Source organism: Zalophus californianus, chromosome 2 (genome assembly GCF_009762305.2).
Source record: "Zalophus californianus isolate mZalCal1 chromosome 2, mZalCal1.pri.v2, whole genome shotgun sequence".
Taxonomy (NCBI): Eukaryota; Metazoa; Chordata; class Mammalia; order Carnivora; family Otariidae; genus Zalophus; species Zalophus californianus.
In genome coordinates, this window is record NC_045596.1 from 62,825,545 (window position 1) to 62,848,300 (window position 22,756).

The 22,756-nt window shown below is 42.9% G+C and overlaps 1 protein-coding gene across 1 annotated transcript in view; it reads left to right on the top strand.

Moving 5' to 3' along the window:
- FRAS1 (Fraser extracellular matrix complex subunit 1) overlaps positions 1–22,756 on the top strand; it is a 403,423-nt gene that overhangs the window by 198,666 nt on the left and 182,001 nt on the right. Inside the window, 4 exon segments of the mRNA XM_027599032.2 lie at positions 2,676–2,819; positions 7,191–7,331; positions 8,960–9,100; positions 10,613–10,789. Of these exon segments, the coding sequence (XP_027454833.1) occupies positions 2,676–2,819; positions 7,191–7,331; positions 8,960–9,100; positions 10,613–10,789 (603 nt within the window).

Below are 22,756 nucleotides of genomic sequence, written 5' to 3' on the forward strand. Positions count from 1 at the left end.
CTCATCTCCTCTGTGGTCCCTTGACAAAAGATGATTTCATCCCTTAAGAATGTCTTGAGTTAATTACCCTCTCCTCTCCCCACTGCAGAGTAAGCTCTCTAAGAAACAAAACTGATTAAAACTCTTACAGATGAAGTCCAAGATCCTTACCTGGCCTTCCATGATATTTGTGATCTGGCCCCTATTGTCTTTTTGGTCTTACTTCCCATCATCCTCTCAAGTACTTGCTCCCTGGTGCAGTTTGTGCAATGCTACCAATGAGCTCAAGTGATGGGGTGGTTTAAATGTTTCCTCTCGCCGACTTCTGACCTGTGGCTGGCTGGGAAGGCCCCGCAGGCTAGCCACAGCACCCTGCATGTGGTAGGTGCTTCCGTTGTACATGGAAAGATTAGCCTGGCATACCTTCTTAGGAATGAAATTGGGTTTTTTGTTTGTTTGTTTGTTTGTTTAGGTAATGACTTTGAATCAACTTCTGAGTCAGTAAGGCAGAGGCACAAGCAGGTATAGACACTTCAGTTGATGCCTATAGTCAGTAATTGAAGGGTAGTTGAGTAAGAATGAATGACAGATTTCGTGGATGTTCAGGGTGGAATTTGCTACTCGGATCTTTTATCCACATCTTTATAATGTACTTTGGGTAGCTTATCCTAATATTAACAGTGTTCTTATGTAACACTTATAAAATATAAATAAGGTGTTAAATATAAATGAAGTACCAAGTGTAGAGTACCAAGCAGCGTACTCAGCACAGAATTAACTAAATGGAAATGGACTCTGCCCTTATGAAGCTTACGGTCTAGCAAGGGAACCAGCTCATAAATAAGTAAACTTTCTTCCATCTCTGTTTTTCATCTGCTATTGTCATCTCTTGCCTGGACCCGAGCAGTGGACTCCATGCTGGTCTGTCTGCCTACATTCAAGTCCTTAAACCCTCCCTACACGGCAGCCAGAGCGAGCTTTGAAAATCAGGGCTTGTGTTGATCTCCCTCAACCCCGCTTGAAACTTCACATTAAACTTAGTGTAAAATCCTAATTTCTTTCCATGATCTCCAAGGTCAAGTTTGATTGGGCCTCTGCCTATCCCTCCAGCCATGAATCAGGGCACTGTGTCCCACCATTCCTCACTGTGCCCCTCTGTGCCCTGCTGGTCCCCCTGTGTCTGCTAGCTTTAGCCATAGGGGCAGCCATCAGTTCCTTGAACCCCTGAGCTCCTTTCCTTCCCAAGGACTTTGTTGGTGCTGTTCTCTGGCTCTCTCCAGGGCTGGCAACTTCTCATCCTTTAGATCTACCTAAAGTTGGTTCCTTCCGCCCCCCACCACTGTTATTCTTTATCAAAGAGCCCTTCCTAACATTTTTTAAGACAGGGGGCGGGGAGGATCAGGGGGAGGGAGAGAGAGAGAGAGAGAGAGAGAATCTTAAGCGGGCTCCAGGCCCAGTGCCAGGCCCGACACGAGGCTCGATCTCACAACCCTGAGATCATGACCTGAGCTGAACTCAAGAGTCAGACACTTAACCCACTGAGCCAGCCAGGTGCCCCACAGCATTTAAGAGAATCTGTAATTATCTCTACATTTGTTGGGGGAGGAAAGTTGTCTGAAATTAAAGGCTTTCCTGCGCAGTTTCGAGCTGAGAGGAGAGGATTGGATCTTAGGATTCGCAGTGAAGGCACCCTTTTCTGATTCTAAAGGGATACATAATTAAATTACTTAGGTATTTAGTTCCCAAGTCTCTTCTGATCAGCAAAGGCATTTTCCCCACCAATTTTGGGCAGAATAAATACCTCTGCAGAACAGGCTGTGCTCCATGGTGAAGCAAACATTTTGAAAATTAGGATGCATTGACAGAAGCATAGGTTGGGGTTAGCCAGCCATACAGACAGTTAAGCAACTTTTAATATCAGCAATCACTCAGAATAGGCTTCTCTTTGCAGATATGCTAAGGTGAAAAGCAAGCATGAGGAGTAAAAATCAAATGCTGGAAGAGGAGGATGTTTTTGAGTGTTAAAGGGACAGCTCTGGTTTAGGAACAATGTATGGTTGGCACATTAAGTTGTAAGAGAAAGGTACTCAAGATGCATTTTGAGAGCAGAAGCTAGTGGTGGGGCAGGGCAGGGGGACTAGAAGAGTCATGAGGGAGGACAGAAGGAGGGTGTGGGGGTGGGATAGAGAGAAGACAGGCTGGAAAGCAGGGAGAGAGCAGTAGAAATCCAGCAGTAGCAGGTCTTTCAAAGTCTTAAGCAAGGAGGAGAGTACATGGCATCCCTCCTTGCTGATTCTTCATGGTGTTGGATGCGGGAGCGGTGATCCTGTCAACACTTCATTGTACGGTTATGAAAGACAAGGTGGCAAGGTGATGGAGGGCCATCTGATTTCATAAGACAGACCATCTTTGTCTAGAAAACTATGGTTCCCTTCCCTGTGATTCCCATTACTCAAAGCCTCTGATTTCCTGTTCCAAGTCTCTGAGCAGTAATTTACTGAGTTGTACTTCTGGCCAACAGAAATAGTTATTTTTGGTGGAGGGTGTTTTTTTCTCCTGTGGTATACATATGTGCATTGTGATTTAGGAATGAAAGCTCCAACATCCTCCTTATGACTTCTTAAACCTTTGAAAGAAAAATTGCAACCCATCCTTTCTGCTATAGATTGTCCACTGATTTTGCCGTTTGCCTGCAGTCTGCCACGGGTCCTGTGCTTCCTGCTGGGGTCCGACGGAGAAGCACTGCGTGGCCTGCAGAGACCCCCTCCAAGTGCTGAGGGAGGGCGGCTGCGAGAGCAGCTGTGGCCTCGGGTTCTACAACAAGCAGGGGATCTGCAGCGGTAAGTGCCCGGCTCTGCGTGCCAGAGCAGCTTGCTTTCTTCCAGCCTCCTTTGTTTTATTAAAATCATAACATTTCTTTTAGTCAACGAATATGCAAGTGTTGGGTCTCCTGAGGGGCTCAGTCGGTTAAGCCTCTGCCTTTGGCTCAGGTCATGATCTCCGGGTCCTGGGGTTCCTGAGATCCAGTCCTGTGTCGGTGGGGTTGGGGGGGGGGTCCCTGTTCAGCGGGGAATCTGCTTCTCCCTCTCCCTCTCCTCCTGGCTTGTGCTCTCTCACTCAGTCTCTCTCAAATAAACAAATAAAATCTTTAAAAAATATATGCAAATGGCTGCTAACATCGACAGCGTTTTAGTAGTTTACAAACCCTTTTTGTCAACTGGTAGGATCGCCTTTGACACCCCCACTTCACAACAGCGTGTTAGGTTAGGGTGTTCGTGCTCTCCTCATCCTGCCAGGCTCAGGCTGCTTGCTCCAGACTCACAGCTGTGGGGAGAGGAGCAGGGCTTCCTTCCTCCAAATTCCCAATTCCACATCGGTGCCAGACTGCATCCAAATATTCATGGAGACAAAGACGCTCCCAGAGCAGCCAAAGCAGACCTACCCTTGTGTTGGCATCACTGACGTAAAGCTGAAGCTGTTACCGGGTATTCTGTCTTTCATGCCCACGGCATGGGGGTAAGAGTTAACCCAGCTTAGTGCTTCCTTCCAAGTGCTTTATAAACATTAACCCACTGAGGCAGGAAAGTATAGGGGGGACGGCATGACCTTGGGCAAGTCATATACTCTGTCTGTGTGACAGTTTCCCTTTTGTAGAACGGGGGTAACCGTCGCCACCGTGGAAGACAGAATAGTGGCCCCTCGAAGATGTCTGCATCCTGATAGCCAGCACTTGTGACTATGCCTCCTTAGATGGCAGAAGGGCCTCTGGAGGGGTGATTCAAGTCAAGGATCCTGAGACGGGGGAGGCTATCCTGGCTTATCCGGGTGGGCCAGTGTAACCACAAGGGTCCTTCTAGGAGGGACGGTAGGAGTCTGAAAAGGAGATCGGAGACAGAAGCGGGAGTCAGGGTGATGCCAAGAAGGGGCAGGGTGCAAAGGCAGCCTCCAGGACTGGGGAAGAGACACGGAAATGGATCTGCCCCTAGGGCTTCCAGAAGGAATGCAATCCCACTGACACCTTGACTTCAGGACTTCTGACCTCTAAAACTGTTAAGATAACAAATTTGTGTTGCGTTAAGCCACTGAGTTTGTGGACGTCTGGCCCAGCCGCAGTGGGAAACTGACACACACCGGCTCAGAAGGCTGTTGGGAGGATGGAGGTGATACAGGCAGCCATTTGGCCCAAGTGCTGTGTTTGCCGTCTGTTCCTCACGACGATTGCAGGAGGTGGTTACTAGGATCATCCTCATTTTCCAGATGAGACAGAGAGGTTAAGAAACTTGCTTAAGGTCACGTAGCTAATATGGGGCCGAGTTGGGATTCAAGCCTCGGTCTTCTGGCTTTAGATCTTACCTGCCTCCTGACTGCTCTACTAGCGATAAAGAGACGCCTCTCTCTGCACCTCTGCTATTTCTCCCTCCCTTCTCCTTCTCACCTCCCTCGATGCTCTTCTCGCCCTTTCCCCCGTCTTCCTGTCAGTCTTCAGATCAGCCGCTGCCCCGTGGACATTGCCAAGTCCACAGGTAGGCACCTGACAGTGAATGAAAGGTCTGAATTGAGTTTACTGTGATGGTCATACCTATAGAAAGGCTATGATGACTTTTTTTTTTTTTAATAACAAAGTCCACTAAATCAAAGAAATGTGCAGCCCAAAAAACTTTCTTCAGTTACTGTCCTCGTTTTGTTTACTGAGCAGGGCAACAGCAAATATGAGATGATCTTTGGGACTTGACAAATCCACTTGTCTTGGGGAAGAGAGATAGCCCCTGGCAGCTGCTTGCTTAAAGCTGTGCAGAGATCCATCAGCATCACTGGTGTGAAAAATCTCACTTGATGTGGACGAGTCACAGGTGGCTTTTTGTGGAGTCAGGAGAGAACAGGAAAGAAAGGCCAGGCTCTGCGGTATTTTAATCTTTTTCTGCCAGCATCACTTTCCCGCTCAATTGAGCCAGATGCATTCTCTAAAGGTCAGCAGATGTCAAGTTTGCACAAATCCAAAGGCATTTAGCCTGTAGGTCCCCAAGGAGCCTGGCTACTGTGCCTGAGGAAGGGCAGTGACACTGGCCTGCTACCAAGATGGTATATCTGAATTGAGAAAGCAACTTCTCCTGGGGAAGCGGGTATTTAAAAGGAGGGATTTAAAAAAAAAAAAAAAAAAATGAGGGATTAGTGTGAGCCCTGAGGCAGTGAGGGGTGGAAATCTTCTTGGGCTGAGAGGTTGGATGAAGAAAGCCAGAGCTCCTTGCTGACTGGAAGAATTAAAAAAGACCACTGAACAGGTGGCTTAGGGAGAGAGTATACATCTGAAATGCTATCTGTATACATTTTGAAACAAAGCATCAGGAAAAAAAAAATCTTCCAGATAGGAGGATGGGCCATTGCTGAAAGTCAGCCAAGGAATCAGTTGATCAGAGAGTAATTGCCGATCGCCTGCCGTGTGCTTAGCATGATGCAAGACTTTGTGATACCATTGACATCGACCCGCAGACCTTTGGATAAAGATGGGAGTTTACACTTCTCATAAAATTCTTAGAGCTCTCTAAGTTTGTATCAGATGCCTGCAGAAGTGTTCATATAAATATTTCCTAAAACATCAGTGAACCAAGTCACTGATTGGTATCAGAATGTTAATTAAAACGTCTGATGCTGATAATGCTGACTTATTTCCAGTTCAGTTTAGTGCTACTCAAGATAAAGACTGGCTGGTGTTGGTTTAATCATTTATAACTGGGAGGCCTGTATCTCCAGAAATCTCAAAGTCAAGTGCTGAGAAAAATCCAGCACAACCTGTCATACACGGTGGTATGCCCTGGCTGAAAGAATTTACAGCAACCAAGTTCATTGGTGGTTCATGCTTTGAGTTTTACAAATGTTAGATATAAAGGGTGGGGAAATTCAAAGGACAAAAACCTCCTCATTCTTTAGTCTCTTAAGTACTTGTGCTACTATGAAGGGCTTTTCTGACTCTAGCTAACATAATAAATCAAAATAAGTTCCGAGGTTTCTGTTGGCCATTCCCTCTCTTCCTTCCTCCTCTCCTTTTTTCTTCTCTTTCCTTCCTTTTATATTCATTTCCCTTCCTCACCAAGGCAGCTGTTTCAATTTTTTTAAGACTTTATTTATTTACAGAGTGCATGTGCCCGTGTGTGCGAGCGGGGGAGGGGCAGAGGAAGAGGGAGAAAGAATCTTAAGCAGACTCTGTGCTGAGCATGGAGAGTGACAACAGAGCTCCAGCTCACCATCCCGAGATCATGACCTGAGCCGAAACCAAGAGTCAGACACTCAACCAACTGAACCACCCAGGCGCCCCTACTTGAACTTTTTTTTATCTTTTTGTTTTGGGGGCTTATGTAAAATGGGTATTCTTTTGAGTGTACATACCTTTTTTTTTCTTAAATGATGTGTTACAGAGTTCACGTTGTTCTTTTTTCATTCAGCATTATGGTTTGAATCACCTGTGTTTCTCTGTCATCTAGCTCTTTGCTTCTCACTGCTGCGTAGTACTCCCTGGGCTGCATCTCCCAGAGCTCACCCTTCCACTGTTCATGACAGACTCCCCACTTCCCTCCATCCCTGTGCTGTCTCTAGAGAGCACCAGTGAACAGCTTTAAACACGTCCCTTTGTGAACCTGTGCAGAAGGTTCCCTGGGATGGGTAATCTGGGAGCAGAATTGTTGGTTTCTTAACTTTCCATATTCTTTATTTGGCTAAGTAGTGCCAGGTAGCTCACCAGCATCCATACTCTCAAGTGTGAAGCTTGTCTCATCTCCACCTCCTTGCCACCATTTGGCATTATCAAGCTTCAGATTTTTTTTTTTTCTGGTTAATAGGTATACTGGGACAGCCCATTTTATTTGCATTTTTCTGATTATTAATGAGTTTGAGAATATCTTCAACGCCTATTGGACTGGCATCCCTACCCCCGAGCCCATTTTGACTTCAAATCCTATATTATATTGATTATGCTGGTGGGTGTGCCTCAGAGTATTGGTTATGCTTCGTCCAATGAGTAATCATCTGGTTCTCCTTCAACTGTGAAAACAGAAAGTACAGAGTACTTTGAAATGTTGGAATCCAGGAAACAGACCTCAGCTGAGCAGCCAGACAACGTGATTACCGTGTTGATACCAGCTGTGGACAGTGTAAAGAGTAGACTTCTCTGCTTCCTTTGCTCATCATTGACTTTCTCTGGTGGGTTTCTTCCCCCTTAGCTTGTGACCAATCCTGTAAGAGCTGTGGTCCCAATAGTCCCAGGTGTCTTACCTGTGCTGAGAAGACAGTGTTGCATGATGGGAAATGCATTGCTGAATGCCCCGATGGGTACTATGTTGAGGCCACTGGCAGATGCAGAGGTAAGATGTGGGTAATCATTGTTGTCATCATCGTCATCATCAAAATGCATTTGACATATTTGACAATACTTGGTGCTATATGCTGCTCACTTAAGAATTAGTGTGTATGATGAGAAGATGTCAAATTAAAAGGAATAGCTTTTTCATTCTGGAACCTGTGTGTATTTGGTATGGGAGTGGGTGGATGCTGTGGGACTTGAGGGATTAAGTAAAAGACTTAGGCGTATCAATCATCATTAGGGTTCATTTGGTCCTTTTCAGTGCGAAGAACATCTTTAAGATCTTCATATAGTCCTTGTGTACTAATAGACCGTCACTAACTTAGGTTGTAGGTATGACAGAGTCATTTCTTAGACGGCACAAGCCCATATATCAGCAACTACAACACATCACAAAAATAAAATATAGAATAAACCAAGTTTGGCAGCTTGTAAGGCCTAAGTCTGTGTGTTTTGAAAATTTGGTCTTATGTGCTATTTATGTATTGTTTCTTTCAGATTTATATAACTTTAACCATGAAACATTCCTACTTGAGACTTTGTAAGCTTCTACTTACATAGGTTTGACTTGTGTCTTTCCTTCGAGACGACTTGGGGAACTTACTGCTGCCTGGGATTGCCCCTTGATTGATTGCCCCTCTCCTCCAAAATAAACATACGTATTCTCACTTGTGCCTGTAGTGTGGGTTTGTGGCAGAATGTTTCGATCTGTCCCACAGCCTGGTCTCAGCAGCCTCCTTCTTGTCTGCCAACCCCTTTACTCGCCCAGTGTTTATCCCTCGGCCGCAACAGCCTGCCCCCAAGAGGCTCGTCCTGCTTCCACACCCTTCTCCCAGCTCCTGCCCGTTGTTTTCTGGAGTCTTCTAGTATCTCAGTCCCGTCCCTTAGGACAGGCCACGGTATACCATTTGTAAATCAGAGTCAGAGATGTCCCACTGTTACCACCCAGGACTAAAGCAGCAGAGATGCATGCCTGACATTGTCATATGTAAAGATTGTTTAATATAATTCTTCCTTACAATCCTATGATGTCAGACCTAGAAGTATCTTAAGTGATCATTTAGTCCAACCTCACAGTGCATTTGCCATGGAGCCTAGGCCTGGAGAAACCCTGACTTGGCTGAGGGCATAGATAAATTAGTGGATAAGCCAGCCAAAATTCCAGTGCTTCCAGAACGCAGACATAGAAACTTTTCACTCTTCCCTATTCAGGTAGGGGGTTTTAGGTTCAGACAGACCTAGGGCTAAATCCCAGCACTGCTACTCATTAGCTCTATGATCTTGGGTAAATTTTTTAACTTCCCAAGACCTCAGTTTTCTCATCGGCAAAACCTCGTAATTGCTATGAGGATTAAATGCAGCAATGTGTATAAGCTCCTTAATGGAAACACCACATCAAGGGTAGCTGATAAATAATAGAACATGGATAAAAGTTGGGTAAAGGGTCACTGCGGGCAGTTTTGGGTATAGAACCACTTCCTAAAACATCTTTCCGCCTGATTTGGTGTGACAGCTGAAGGGGATTGAGAGCGACACAGAAGGGGCTTCCTGATACATAAAGAGCCCAGCTGAGAAGTAGGCTCCCTGGTCACTTGGGTTCCATGGTGTCCCTCTCACTCTCCTCCTCAGCTTGTCACAATTCATGTGCCGGCTGCTCCGGACCCACGGCCTCACACTGCACAGCCTGCATCCAGCCCCGGGCTCTGCGCCAAGGCCACTGCCTGTCCAGCTGCGGAGAGGGCTTCTACCCTGACCACGGGATCTGCAAAGGTACCGTTGGTATCGTCGTCATTCTTAAGAGACTTTCCCATCACGAGGACAAAGATTTAAGTTACTTTTCAGTGCACTTTTCCCTACAGTGTATCTTATATGGCTATGTATACATTCCATGCTTTTGTTTTTATCGCCAAGGGATAATCCGAAAAAAAAACTCATGTTGGAATATTTGTGATGACGCCCCCCAAAATTCATGATTTTTCTGGCCATCCCCTTGAAAGGACTGTCATTTCCTTTACCGTTCATTAAGACAAAACAAAACTCTTACTTCCTCCTTTTCCCTGGTCTAAGGAGACCATTGTTAATGTGTTTCGTAGTCTTCATTTTGTTTTTCCCTGAAGAACCTTTTTTTGTTAACGGTATAGCTGAGCAAACTGAGTTAGTAGCAGTGCCTCTGGGCTGAGGGAAATGGAAATGGAAACTCGTAGATAGCTGTTTGCCAGAAAGGCTTTGGGCTCATTGGGAGGGCGGGATCATTGTCTTTTGAAACTAGAACATTGGGAGCATACACTTCAATTAGGTGAAATTAATTTATATGTGTTTATATGTAGGGGACTTTGGAAAAGAGTTTGAGAATAGTTAGAAGAATATACATATTTATATATATATTTATATATTTGTATCTCTGTTATTATATATATTTATATGTTATATACTTATATATGTTATATATAAACTGGTATATATTTTATAAATAAATATGTATTTTTATAATTTTTATATAAATATATACATACATATTTGTATACATATATGTCATAAATATATATGTGTATAATTTAAAACAGGGCAGCTGCAATAAATACTCTGAAAAAGAAAATTTAGAAATCTTTTAGAGTTAATTGTATCAAAGTTAGTTATATCAAAGAGCTCTTGTAAAGAGTTAATTATATCAAATGTGGGCATGAGATAGTTCCAGTACTCTGTCGGGGTCTGATTTCAACCAGTAGCCAAGAAAAACAAGAAACTGTTATGGATTGTCAAATTCCTGTTGCTCATTCAAAGGGGGCTCTTCCTTGTCTAGGAAAGCAGCCTTTCCTCACATAAATTCTAGAAGGATTTTGTTGCCTGGATGCCTATATAGTGGGTGATAGATGACATAGTAGACAATAATGCGATGACCATCTTTGCGAAAAATATAGTAATGGCCTTTGTGTGGATGCTTCTTAAAATCTTCAATAAAAACTGAGGCCATGGTATTAAAACATCATTCAGCGAGTGTGTATCTGGAGAACCAAGTCAGTATTGTCCAGTTTGCTGGGGTTTTTTCATGCTCCAGCTTGACAGACCTCACAAAACCCGAGAGATGTGACCAGCTAACATCACCCTCACTAGGCCTCTCACAAATATTATCACCCTGCGCTATATATAGAACACTAGAAAGCAGTTTTCTGATAGGATGTATCTGGTGAACTCTTCCAAGTGGCTTAGATTTAATTAGGGACTCCCCTTGGTTGCAACATATATATGACCCTTGTACTGATTTCTGCATTTTGTTCTTGTCAGCCTGTCATTCCTCTTGCCTCACTTGTGTGGGTCCAGAGCCCTCTCACTGTGCCCAGTGTAAGAAGCCCGATGAAGGACTGCAAGTTGAGCAGCGGTTTGGGGCGAACATCACCTCTGGCAAGTGTCTGTCCCAGTGTAGAGCCCAGTTTTACTTGGAGAACACTGGGCTGTGTGAAGGTGAGCAAGCATGGTTTGAAGAAATGTTAGGTAGCTTCTGGGCTTTGCTCTTGAGAGATCCTGTGAGGTGAGAACAAAGCCAGAAGACCTTTGTTTTCATGTAAGAATTGTTCCAGCGTGCTTGTGGATGGAGCAGAAGATGGACATGCAAAGGGGTGGCCCCCGCTGATGTTCTCCTTCCCTGGGTGAATAATAAATGATCTTAGAGAGCTGGTTCCATTGACCCCACTGTCCCCAAAGTTACGTTCTAAGAAGTCAGACAGGAATTATTTCAGAGACAGTATGAGTAGCTAAGAAAGACCCAGAGCTCACTGTAGAATTCCATTTAATATTTCTTCTAATTTGCTACTCTGGGTGAATATGAATTGGTCCCTTCAGGGCAAAATCTGGACTTCTGTCAAAATTTAGAAGTGATTCTTGCCATTGCCTAGCATATCATCCACAGGAAATTGATGCCATCCTGAATAATTTGACTCGATAGCTGGGTTATCTATGAGTGGCTGAGGAGTTGAAGGGGAGATATAGATAATTTGGGGAGAGGTTGGGGAGGCCCCTCTCTGTTCCTATATGAAGTTGCCTTGCTGTTGGGTGAATTGTTTGACTTTCAAGCTACTTTAAAAGAAATGCAATACTTACAGTTTTCATTGTGAATGTATGTTCATTAAAGGAAACTGAATGTAGAAAAAGTAGAAAGATAATCTGCCTACCATCTACCACCATCTACCACTTGGGTAATTGCCTTTACCATTTTGCTATAATATATCCAAGTCTTTTCCTATGCATAGCTTTGAGTTTTTATTTTTACCATGTAACTGTAAGCATGCTGTAGATTCAATTTTGTATCCTACAATATCCAATTTTACGTTAAATACACCCTCACATGAAAATGACAGATTTCAAGGTTAAAAGATTTTGATAGTCAGTCAAATGGCATAGTAGGAAGTATACAGATTTGGAATACAGAGACCCCAGGCCAGACACTTAAGCTCTCTGAGCCTTTGCATTCACAGCATTAGATGAGAGATAATTATCTTTCACATGGGCTTTTTGCCAGGATCAAAGGAGGTTAGAAGTGTGAAAGTTCTTGGTAAATTGTAAAGCCCCATGCTCAATTGTTATAAATGTCCATCCAAATGCTCAGGTGTTCAGGAACATTATAGGGGTAATCCCCTGCTCCCAGGGATGCACCCTGCTCCCTGGGATGCACTGTTAGAAAGTGCCTAGAAATTAGAGGAAGGGTCTTTATTCTCCACATACACTGATTTCCACCCATATATGCATTGCCTAAACTCTCCATGGTCCGTTAAACTTTCATGGCTCTGTTTCCACAACTACTTCTGAAATACAGGAATCTTTGCTGCTAAGAGTCTCGGTGCCTTCCCAAGGCACACACCACACAGCCTTCCCCTCTGATCCTGGGAGAAATCAAGAAGAAATCTTCCCAGGCTACTCAGTGTAGTTAGCCTCTCCCTATAATTTTGAACACTACATTAAAAATGAAAAATAGGGAATTTGAGGAGAGATCAGAAAAGAGAAACAAAAATGATGAATGTTTGTAAAATTAAGTTGTAAATAAAAATTGGAGTGACCAGGGTTATCCAGCCAGAAAATAATGTTACTGTTGATTTGGTATACACCATGAGCCAGACACTAGGAGAAGTACATGACTTGTTTTTCACTAAAGTCTGGTACCAACCTTGTGGGGTGAGTGGGACAACTATTTGAGAGGAAATGGAGGCTTCAGGGAGTTTAGGCTGTAACTTGTTCAAAGTCATGTATCCAACACAGAGTAGAATCCAGTGGAATCTAAGTCAGCCTGATTTTTGTATCCATGCTCTACACCAAGTTGTTACTGTATTATGGTCACTGACAAGGCGAAAGCATAGTGTACTAATACTGCAGGATTGGAACATCTTAAATTTAAGGAGGCATCCTCAACAAAGGGGAGTTTTCTGGGAATCCCTTTATACAGACACCTTTTTAAAAGGATTAGAGTGTAATCCCTGTGGAAGGGTTTAATCATGGTCCCCATGCCAAAGGTCTAGATTGACCCCTGGAGTCCCTTGTGATCCCATGATTTTATGCTAGTTCACATAATATTATTAGGTATCACACTATATAGCTATCTACTCACGTTTATTACCAAATCCTTGTGCAATCTCTGCTATGTAGATTTTGTTGTACTCAATTTATAAGTGATGAGAATGTGGCAGAAAAGGTTAATTGAGTTGCCCAAGATTCCGTTGGGAAACTGAGTGCAACCACCAATTGTTTCCAACCCATCTGAGTATTAAGTGTGTTGATTGATGTGTTTCCTGTCACTCATCTCATATCTCTGGAAACCTTTCTGCCTTCCCACAATCTGTTCCATTTTTGATTCTGCCGAGGTGTTGTCAATGCAATCAGGCTGGGGAGCCCTATGAGACTGGGCTCTCCTTCTCACATGTTCCCAGAAATACCCTGGCTTCCTTGCAGAACACTTAAAAGGTTGGAGTCTTTTTGCGGCTATACCATTGAGGGTTTATTTTACAGCACATTTGATCTCAAGTGCTTTTCTATAAAGAAAAGAAAAACAACTGTTTTCTGGAACTCTCCCTCTTCCTCTCTCTGAGACTGCAGTACAGAGTGATTAGAATATTACTGCAGCTAATGAAAGCGAGAAGCAGATGCATTATAGGACAAAGCAATTTACTTAGAGTCTGAAGTGATGTCAGAAGTTATAAAAGTTTCAACTCAGAGCTACATGACAAACCCAGGAATTATCTAGTGGAAGATGAAACAAAAATACTCGAGATATTTGACTAACATCCAAGTCTATGATTGAAGGACGAAAAAACATAAAATTAACAAACAGTGACCAAAGAGAACATTGTTTATTAGTAGCTGGAGGGCAGTCTGTTTTTATTCCTTCCTTCTACAAATGTCTATTGAGTGTTCCCTCGGTGCTGGGCATTGTGTAGGCACTGGGGGTACACTCATGAATGAGTGAGACAAAATTCCTACCCTCATGGAATTTATATTCTAGTGAGAGAAACAGATCATAAATAAATGAATAACAACAGCAGCAACAAAACCCATGGTGTGTACTTGGCTAGGGATCTGTGCTATGAAGCCCGCAGCAGGATAATGGGAAGAAAGAGGTGGGCTGAGGTGGGCTTCAAAGCAGAGGGGCTCTGGTGAGAGGGGGATGGGCACCTGCCTGTATTTGTCCTGTGATTTGGGCTCATTCTCAAAAGTGACCTTGTATCCTTCAGAACATGGAGCTTTGACATTATGTTTTGTTTTGTTTTTTTCACATGGCCTCTGTGTTTACAAAATGTGCCTAGGACTGCTGGTACAAAAGACAGTCCGTTACTAATTGTGAAAGACAGTGTGAAGGCATTTTCTGTAGTCAGCCAAAACTGTGCAAGTTTATTCAATATTAACATTCAGTACTAACTAAAAGAAGGATTTTAGTAATGTTACCCAGAGTTCACCTCACCTATTTAATGGATTGTGTCAGCATTGACAGAGTCTAGTTTATTTAACAAAACAAACAAACAAACAAACAAACAAACAAAAGCCAGGAAATATCCATCAACTCCCTTGCTCAGATAAAATAATACAAATTCAGTCCCTTCAAAACCTCCAAACATCAAAAAACTATCCCTTGCTTTTTTATCCCTCTCCCCTCCCCCACTAGTTTTCCAGGACTCCCTGAGTTCATAAATCTGTCTGAAATCTCCAGGGTGGAGCTGGGTAGGGGGCCGCTATCTTGTACAATTCCAGGGTGCTGTTCTTGTGCTCAGTCCTGTGACAGGTTCCTCCTGGAGTCATTTAGTGACTGTGCAGCCCCTGGGGCTGTACCTGGCAGCCCAGGGTGGATGGAGAGGACAAAGGACCCGGAGCTCTTGTCACTGGGAGGCCTCTCCTCTTTCCTGAGAATGTTCCTAGGATCAGATCAGATCGCTCAACTCATTTTCAGATTCTCCTTACACAGTTGTTGAGGTGGTTTGTTGTTGTTGTTGTTGTTTTCTTATAAAGGATTCAACTATTTTGAAGCCTTAGCTTTCAGTTGAGGTTTCTCTAGTGCAGAGCTTTTCATAGGAATCTCTTGGGAATCTTGTCAAAATGTGGATTCAGATTTCATAGATCTGGGGTGGGATCTGAGTTTCTGCATTTATAACATGCTTTCAGGTAAGGCTGATGCTCCTGGTTCAGGGACCATAGGTGAGTAAGCAAAGCCTCTAATTAAAAAAGGGCAAATATATCATTTTATCATTGGTATACTTCTAACTAAAGCAGTTTAACAAAAATCTCAATTTTTATTTCTTCTTATTGCATGCATAATACATATTACAGAGACTTTAAAAAATACAGATAAGAAAAATTAGGAAACAAAAACACCTACTACTAGGTTACCCAGATTTAGCAAATAAAAATACAGGATTAAGAAATAAAAATATTTAGGGCGCCTGGGTGGCTCAGTTGGTTGGGCGACTGCCTTCGGCTCGGGTCATGGGCCTGGAGTCCCGGGATCGAGTTCTGCATGGGGCTCACTGCTAGGCAGGGAGTCTGCTTCTCCCTCTGACCCTCCCCCCATCTCATGTGCTCTCTCTCTCTCATTCTCTCTGTCTCAAATAAATAGATAAAATCTTAAAAGAAAGAAAGAAAGAAAAATATTTAGCGGATAAAAAAAGGAATTTTTTTAGTGTCAGTATATCCCAAATATTTCCTGAGATATTCTTTTTTTTCTTTTTTAACATTTTATTTATTTATTTGACAGAGAGAGAGCACAAGCAGGGGGAGCAGCAGGCAAAAGGAGAGGGAGAAACAGGCTCCTCGCTGAGCGGGGAGCCCAATGAGGGGCTCAATCCCAGGACCCTGGGATCATAACCTGAGCCAAAGGCAGATGCTTAACTAACCGAGCCTCCCAGGCACCCCTGCCGGAGATATTCTAAAATGCTATTCAGTGTTTATCTGAAATTCAAATTTAACTAGGTAGCCTTTATTTTATCTGTAAATCCTACCTGTAGCCCTTCAATCTTGAGATAACCTCTTTTAATCTTTTAGCATAGATTCTTAGTTATTTATGCACACACACACACACACACACACACACACGTGTATATATATCTCACTTCACAGTTTATAAATTCCTTACAACCAAGAGTTTTATTAGAAATTCTGTAAGTTTGGGGAGTTCGGTCAGTTAAGTATCTGCCTTCGGCTCAGGTCATGATCTCAGGGTCCTGGGATTGAGCCCCTTGTTGGGCTCCCTGCTCCCCGGGGAGTCGGCTTCTCCCTCTCCCTCTACCCCTCCCCCCACTTCTGCGTGCTCTCTCTCAAATAAATAGAATCTTCAAAAAATTCTGTAAGTTTACATTTACTCCCATTTTACAGATGAAGAAAGTAAGGCTTAGAAGGAACCAACTAATGAATGATTTAGCAGCTGAGGATCCTAAGTTTTAATACAGGACATAGTTGCTCAGTACTCCTACTGTATTTCCTAGAGGATTTTTGATATTTACGTCATAATTCAAGAGAAGTTTACCTCAAAAATTGTTTTTGACCTGAAAAGCCGGGGAATTTTATATGATGTGAAAATAAGGATGCTGGACCACTTTTTATATCATTGAAAAGAAAAAAAGAAGTGGTAGTGTTTATTGTCTGGAATTTAAATAGGGGATAGGATAGAATAGAGTAAGTAGAATAGAACAAAAATTGATATGTTCTAATTGTTTTAGGTAATGTTTTTACTGACGTCAGGTTGATTGGATTTGACAACCATCTAAGGACACTTTTAATGCCAACACTTTCAGTGCTTAAGCTGCTCAGTTACGCTTATACTTAGCCATCAACTGGGACGCCACCACTTAGTAACTTTCAGATATACGATATTGTTAACCGTAGTCACCATGCTGCACATTTTATCCCCAGGACTTCTTTTATATCTGGAAGTTTATACCATTTGACCACTTTCACCCATTTCCTACCTGGCAACTACCAGTTTATTCTCTGAATCTTAATTGTTCAGCCAGCCCTGGCTGTTGAGTGTTTTTCAAACCCTTTGTGATTGTCCATGCTCCTTTCTTTATTCTTAGTGGCCCCCAGTAGTTGAGGGTGCGCTAAGACTTGTCAGTGTCCCAAAGGGGAGGATCTCAGCACCTAAGGTGGAGGCTGATTGAAACTGGAGCCTCAAGTAGCAGCTTCTACATCAGGCAAACACACATCTTTCAGAGGAACACCGGGAGATGGGTATTTTTGTCTGTTCCCTCTGCACTGAGCCCTGGAGTGACAGCCAGCTGGTTGAGAACTGTTTCTTTGTTTTCTACCGTCCCCTTGAACCAGTGAACTCAAACCTCGCTGACCACCAGAGCCAGGCTGTCAAGGGTGTGCCAGACATGTGCATAAGCTCTTTCCAGGAAGACACTAGTGACCTGGAACAGGGCAGAGGGAGAGCACAATTACGGTGTCCACCTCCCAGGTCCACGAAGCAGGCAGTGGGCCTCTGTGTATACATTAAATTAGACACTTGACCCTTAGCCAGCAGTTTTTAAGATATGTAAATAGGTGTCTTTCAGGGAAAAGCAGGGAGAATGGGCCTTTCTGATTGCTGCCTCCTGGGGGAGGGGAGGGATAACCACCAGTAGTCCTTTTTTTTTTTTTTTTTTAAGATTTTATTTATTTATCTGACAGAGAGAGACACAGCAAGAGAGGGAACACAAGCAGGGTGGGGAGCGGGAGAGGGAGAAGCAGGCTTCCCACGGAGCAGGGAGCCCGATGCGTGGCTCGATCCCAGGACCCCGGGATCATGACCTGAGCCGAAGGCAGATACTTAACTGACTGAACCACCCAAACTCCCCAAACTTACAGAATTTCTAATAAAACTGAAGGCAGATGCTTAACGACTGAGCCACCCAGGCGCCCCACCACCAGTAGTCCTTGTGAGCCCATTAAGAAATGGTTCTTTATTTGCTATAGCCTTATGGATTTTGTGGATGCAAGCTCCTTTGGCTTTCAGAACTAGAGTTTTGGGGGTCTGTCCCTCGGTTGGACTCTTAAAAGTTGGGGCATCACATGTTGGCTCTAAACCCTTCATTCCTAAGGGAAAAGCTGGGAGTTTCTTCCTGATTGTATGGCAACTAGGGGTGGGGGTGGGTATGTCAAGAGTGTCCCAGCCTTTTCTACCTGTTTCCATATAGGTTTTTTTCTCATCATTGCCTATGCCTAGGAGTCCCTCAGCGAGTTAACTAGTTTCTGGATTTTTTTCAGAGGGAATTGTTCCGTGTGTAGCTGTAGATTTGGTGTGTCTGTGGGAGGAAGTAAATTCAGGAGCCTTCGATATCACCATCTTGGACCGGAACACCATTTTTTTTCTTTTTAAATAGGAAATGCACCAATTATTTTGGTCAGTTAATTAACTTGCTTTAGGTGAACCAGGAGAAAAAGTATATCATGGGTATTTTGATCTATTTAGTTGTTGCTAAGATTCACCCAAGGCCTTAAGGCAGAGTTTTAATTAAAGAAATAAATGGGCAGGAGTCTGCCTGCTCAGCTTAAGAGTATGTTATTAGTTATGAAGTTGGGATTCCCTTGCATTAATTGAATAAAATACATGGCATCTATATTAAGCAACACTCTTTAATGTAGTCCCCAGAGTGCTGACATAAGTACAAATGTATGCCTTCTGGTAATTTTCAGTCTTCTTCACTTTCCCCTTCTTGTTTTTACAGCATGGGTGCGCTCAGCTTTGGGGATAGAAAGATGAAAAAGATAAAGGCCATGCCTTAAGGAAAGCATGCTCGAATAAGGGAGACTGACATCTGAACGAGAAATTAAAAGAACATGATACATGTAGTTGTAGGGACCAAGGGCTGGCTGCCCCAAGATGGCTACTTTGGCATAAAGACTATTTTGAGTTAAAAAGCAATAAACCCCAGAAGATTCAGGAGAAGCTCTTTACCTTCCCAACACTGCCTAAAAAGAATTTAGATAGGGAAGGAAGAGCGCTGTCACCATAGATAAGGACATCATGATATACTTCGGGTATGGTAGGCAGGGAGGAACCTAGCAAGGTCTGTTTGATCAAAGTCCTGTGCATGTCCCATTGTTTCTGAGTGGCCCAGCAAACATTTGTTTACCTAACATTTACTCTCTTTCATCGTACTGAAGATTGCATGCCTTTCCTTTGAAATCTCAGACCCCTAACCCCATCTCCTTAGTTTAGGATGACATGTATACCTCATTTTGCCTGTCTTTGGAATTGCCACATCTGTATGGATTCCCTGTACGTACACTATTAAATTTTATTTTCTCCTGTTAATCTGTCTTGTGTCAGGTTGATTCTTAGACCAGCTAGAAGGACCTTGAGGGGACAGGAAAATGCTTGCTCCCCAACATTGTAATGGCAGTAGGCACAAGGCTCAAGTAGCTTGCCCTTGGCCCCTACAACAGCATGTATCATGTTCTTTTAATTCCTTGTTCAGATGTCAGTCCCCCTTACTTGAGCATGCTTTCCTTAAGGCATGGTCCTTATCTTTTTCATCTTTCTATCCCCAAAAGAGCACAGAGGAGACTGACTCTGTCTGGGGGAGAGAGTATGAGAAAAGATCTACAGAGAAAACTACATCATCAGCCTGTTGAAGGGTTCAGAGCAGTTCACCAGGGCAGAAGGTGGGAAAGGGCATTACAGGTCAAGGAAACAGCAAGTGCAAAGGCGTGCTGTATTTAGAGAAGTCTGATGTATTTGGTATTCCCGCAGTATAAAGCTCAAAGTGGTGAATTGTGGGAAATGATACTGGAGACATGGGGGTGAGGCATGTCATGAAGGTATTGGAAAACTGTTAAAAGATTTTAAGTGGGGGAATAATATGGTCAATTTGCATTTTATAAAGATCAACCCCTTACCTGTGCAGCAGGTAAATGGGGAGAAACAGTGGGGCTAGTTGGGAAGCTGCTGCACTAATTTGTATCATGAGTGATGTTGAAGGTCTGCACTAAGGGGCCATGGGAACGGTTAAGTTGGGATAGATTTGGCAGAGATTTAGGGAGTAAAAATCACCATGTCTTGGATGGGTTGTGGTGACAGAAAAGTAAAAGTCCAAGGTTTCCAGCATGAGTGTCTTGGTGAGTAGGGGGACTACCAAGTGAGGCAGGGAATACAAAGGAAAGACGAGGTAGTGGGTAGGATGTGGGGTTGGGGCAGGATAATAAATGCAATTTTGGACAGGAGGAATGTGATGCCATAGTTTGCATTAAGTAGATATGGGCTGAATGTGGAAGTGGATGATGAGTAGTGTTTTGGAAAGAGGAATGAGATACTAGTGAAATACCAAGTAGAGGTATCCCCTAGGCAGTTAGATTTATGTGGTTGGAGTTCAGAGTAAAGGCCAGAGCTGTACACATAGATTTGGCACTCACCAGCATGGAGGTCATCGTTAAAGCCACGGATAAGTTTGCCAAGAGTGAGAAGAGAAAGGATAGAAGGTGTAATTTGGGGAAGCTCCACTATTCTTGATGTAAACAGAGAAAGGCTAAAAAAAGGAAATGATCAAAGAGATAGGAGAACTAGAGGAGTGTGTTGCCAGTGTTCCCATCCACCTGCCCACCCACTGGCTCCCCTACCTACCGACTCACCCATTCAATCAGCAGAAATTAATTGATTGAGAACTTATGACATGCCAGGGACAGGGACTATGATAGGTACTGCAGGAATCACAGAGATGGAAGAGATGTGATTTTTCCTCTTACATGGTTCAGCTCATTAAAAGAAAAAAAAAAGAAAGAGAAGGAAAAGGAGGGTGATGGAAAGGGGGAGATTGACTTTATTGGATTTAACTCATTTCCGTTTTCATCCCTTTTCAAGGTACTCCTACTGTATTTCCTAGAGGATTTTTGATATTTACGTCATAATTCAAGAGAAGTTTACCTCAAAAATTGTTTTTGACCTGAAAAGCCAGGGAATTTTATATGATGTGAAAATAAGGATGCTGGACCACTTTTTATATCATTGAAAAGAAAAAAGAAGTGGTAGTGTTTATTGTCTGGAATTTAAATAGGGGATAGGATAGAATAGAGTAAGAGTAGAAGAGAACAGAAATTGATATGTTCTAATTGTTTTAGGTAATGTTTTTACTGACGTCAGGTTGATTGGATTTGACAACCATCTAAGGACACTTTTAATGCCAACACTTTCGGTGCTTAAGCTGCTCAGTTACGCTTTTTCAGAAATATACTTAGCCATCAACTGGAACGCCACTCTCTAAAAATGTAGTATTGACTTGGGGGAAATTATTCATAGAACTTCTTTCAGATCTTTTCCATATATGCCCTGTAATGGAGTTAGTCTTCCTTGAAGGATCTTAGACTTCAAACCAGAACTCCTGCTATGAAAGCAGCTCCCATAAAATGATAGAGCCTCATTAAAGTCACTGAAATAGTGTAGACATTTCCCAAACTGGTACAGAATTGATATTTCATGAGATTGTTTTAAAGATGCAATGCAACTGCCTGTACTTACAGAAACAGCATTGTAGAGGAAAAAAATACTTCGACAGGGTGATCACCCAATCTATCATTTTCCCTCTGAGCCACTCAGCAACTAACAGGCTCATTATCCATTTGGTTATTAAACATTTCCAATGACAGCAGTTCTGAAGTTTGCCATGGCGATGTTTAGATTGCTAAAATCTAGTGGATGACAAAGGGACTTTCTTGTGGAGTTCTTAGCCCATCAGTCTTTCAACTTGTTTGTCCTTTTTGCTTTCCTGTTTTATATAGTACAATAATAACCTCTATTCACATTGAGCCAAGTTCTCACATTGACTTTGTGACCAAATGGAATGAAATAAAATACGTTGTGTGCTCGTTAGGCATTAATTCATCTTTCCCTGGTTTTCAATTCCACAATGATATGATTTGATTTCCTTTTTATTAGGGAGGTATAACAGGAAGAGCTAGGGATTTTAGCAGTCTTGTAAAGTCTAATATAAACATTGGTATTATCACAGGTATATTTAAATATGTGGAAGTATGTTTCTTCCCCAAATCATCCTGGAAAGCTTTGTGTTGACAATATAATTTAGCTGGTTTTTGAAATATTGCCACCTGACTTTCTGTTACATGCTGTTTCATTCATTTGTGTTAAACATGTCTCACATAATGGGCTAATAGGTACCCTTCCTTTATAATACTTGCTTACCTATTCCTTTTTTGTTTTTTGAAAAGGAAACATTTTCTCAGTGATTCTGAAAATATTTGGGGAAAAATTTTCTTATTGAGACTTGTGCTAGTAGAGTTGTTTACAAGGCAATTAAAAAAAAGGAAATTATTTTAAAAGTTGGAGCTCTAGCTCTATTTTTCATATAGTAATAAATACCATTGAATAGATATAAAGCTCTGCAGGGTATCCAGAGATGAGGATCATCTAGCCAGTAAGGCAAGTTACTGCCCAATCCAAATGGGTACGGGCCTTAGCTCAGGAGCAGGGTCCTAGAAGCCTCGTGGTGGAGGTGTTAAACCTCTAGGTGCTGGTTTATGGATGGGGCAGGAAGCTAGGGTGGGGCCAAGGCTGCAGGGAGCAGTAGAAGGCTTAGGACAGCAGTGTCTATCAGCCATGTATCGGTAGTTGAATATTTAACCACCAGTACCACTGGGCCAGGACATCCTAGCTTATATGAGCTGCACATACATCAAAAACTGTATGTTGCATTTTTATTGGAGGTTGGTAGAAATGGAGACCTCAGTGGTGTAAAATCACATTTGGTTCTTCCAAGCTGCTGGTGTCTATCTGGGTATTTGATAGAGGGGACAGAAGAGGCAAAAGAGGAGACTCAGAGTGATCCCTGCAGTTGTGGATCTTGTCCACTGGATGGACAGAAAGTGGCCTGGAATGTGTGGGGTCATCCACATGGGTAAGAATCGGGTCTTTGTCTTATTCACCATTGTGTCCCCAACACCTAGACCTATTGGAGACTCAATGATTGA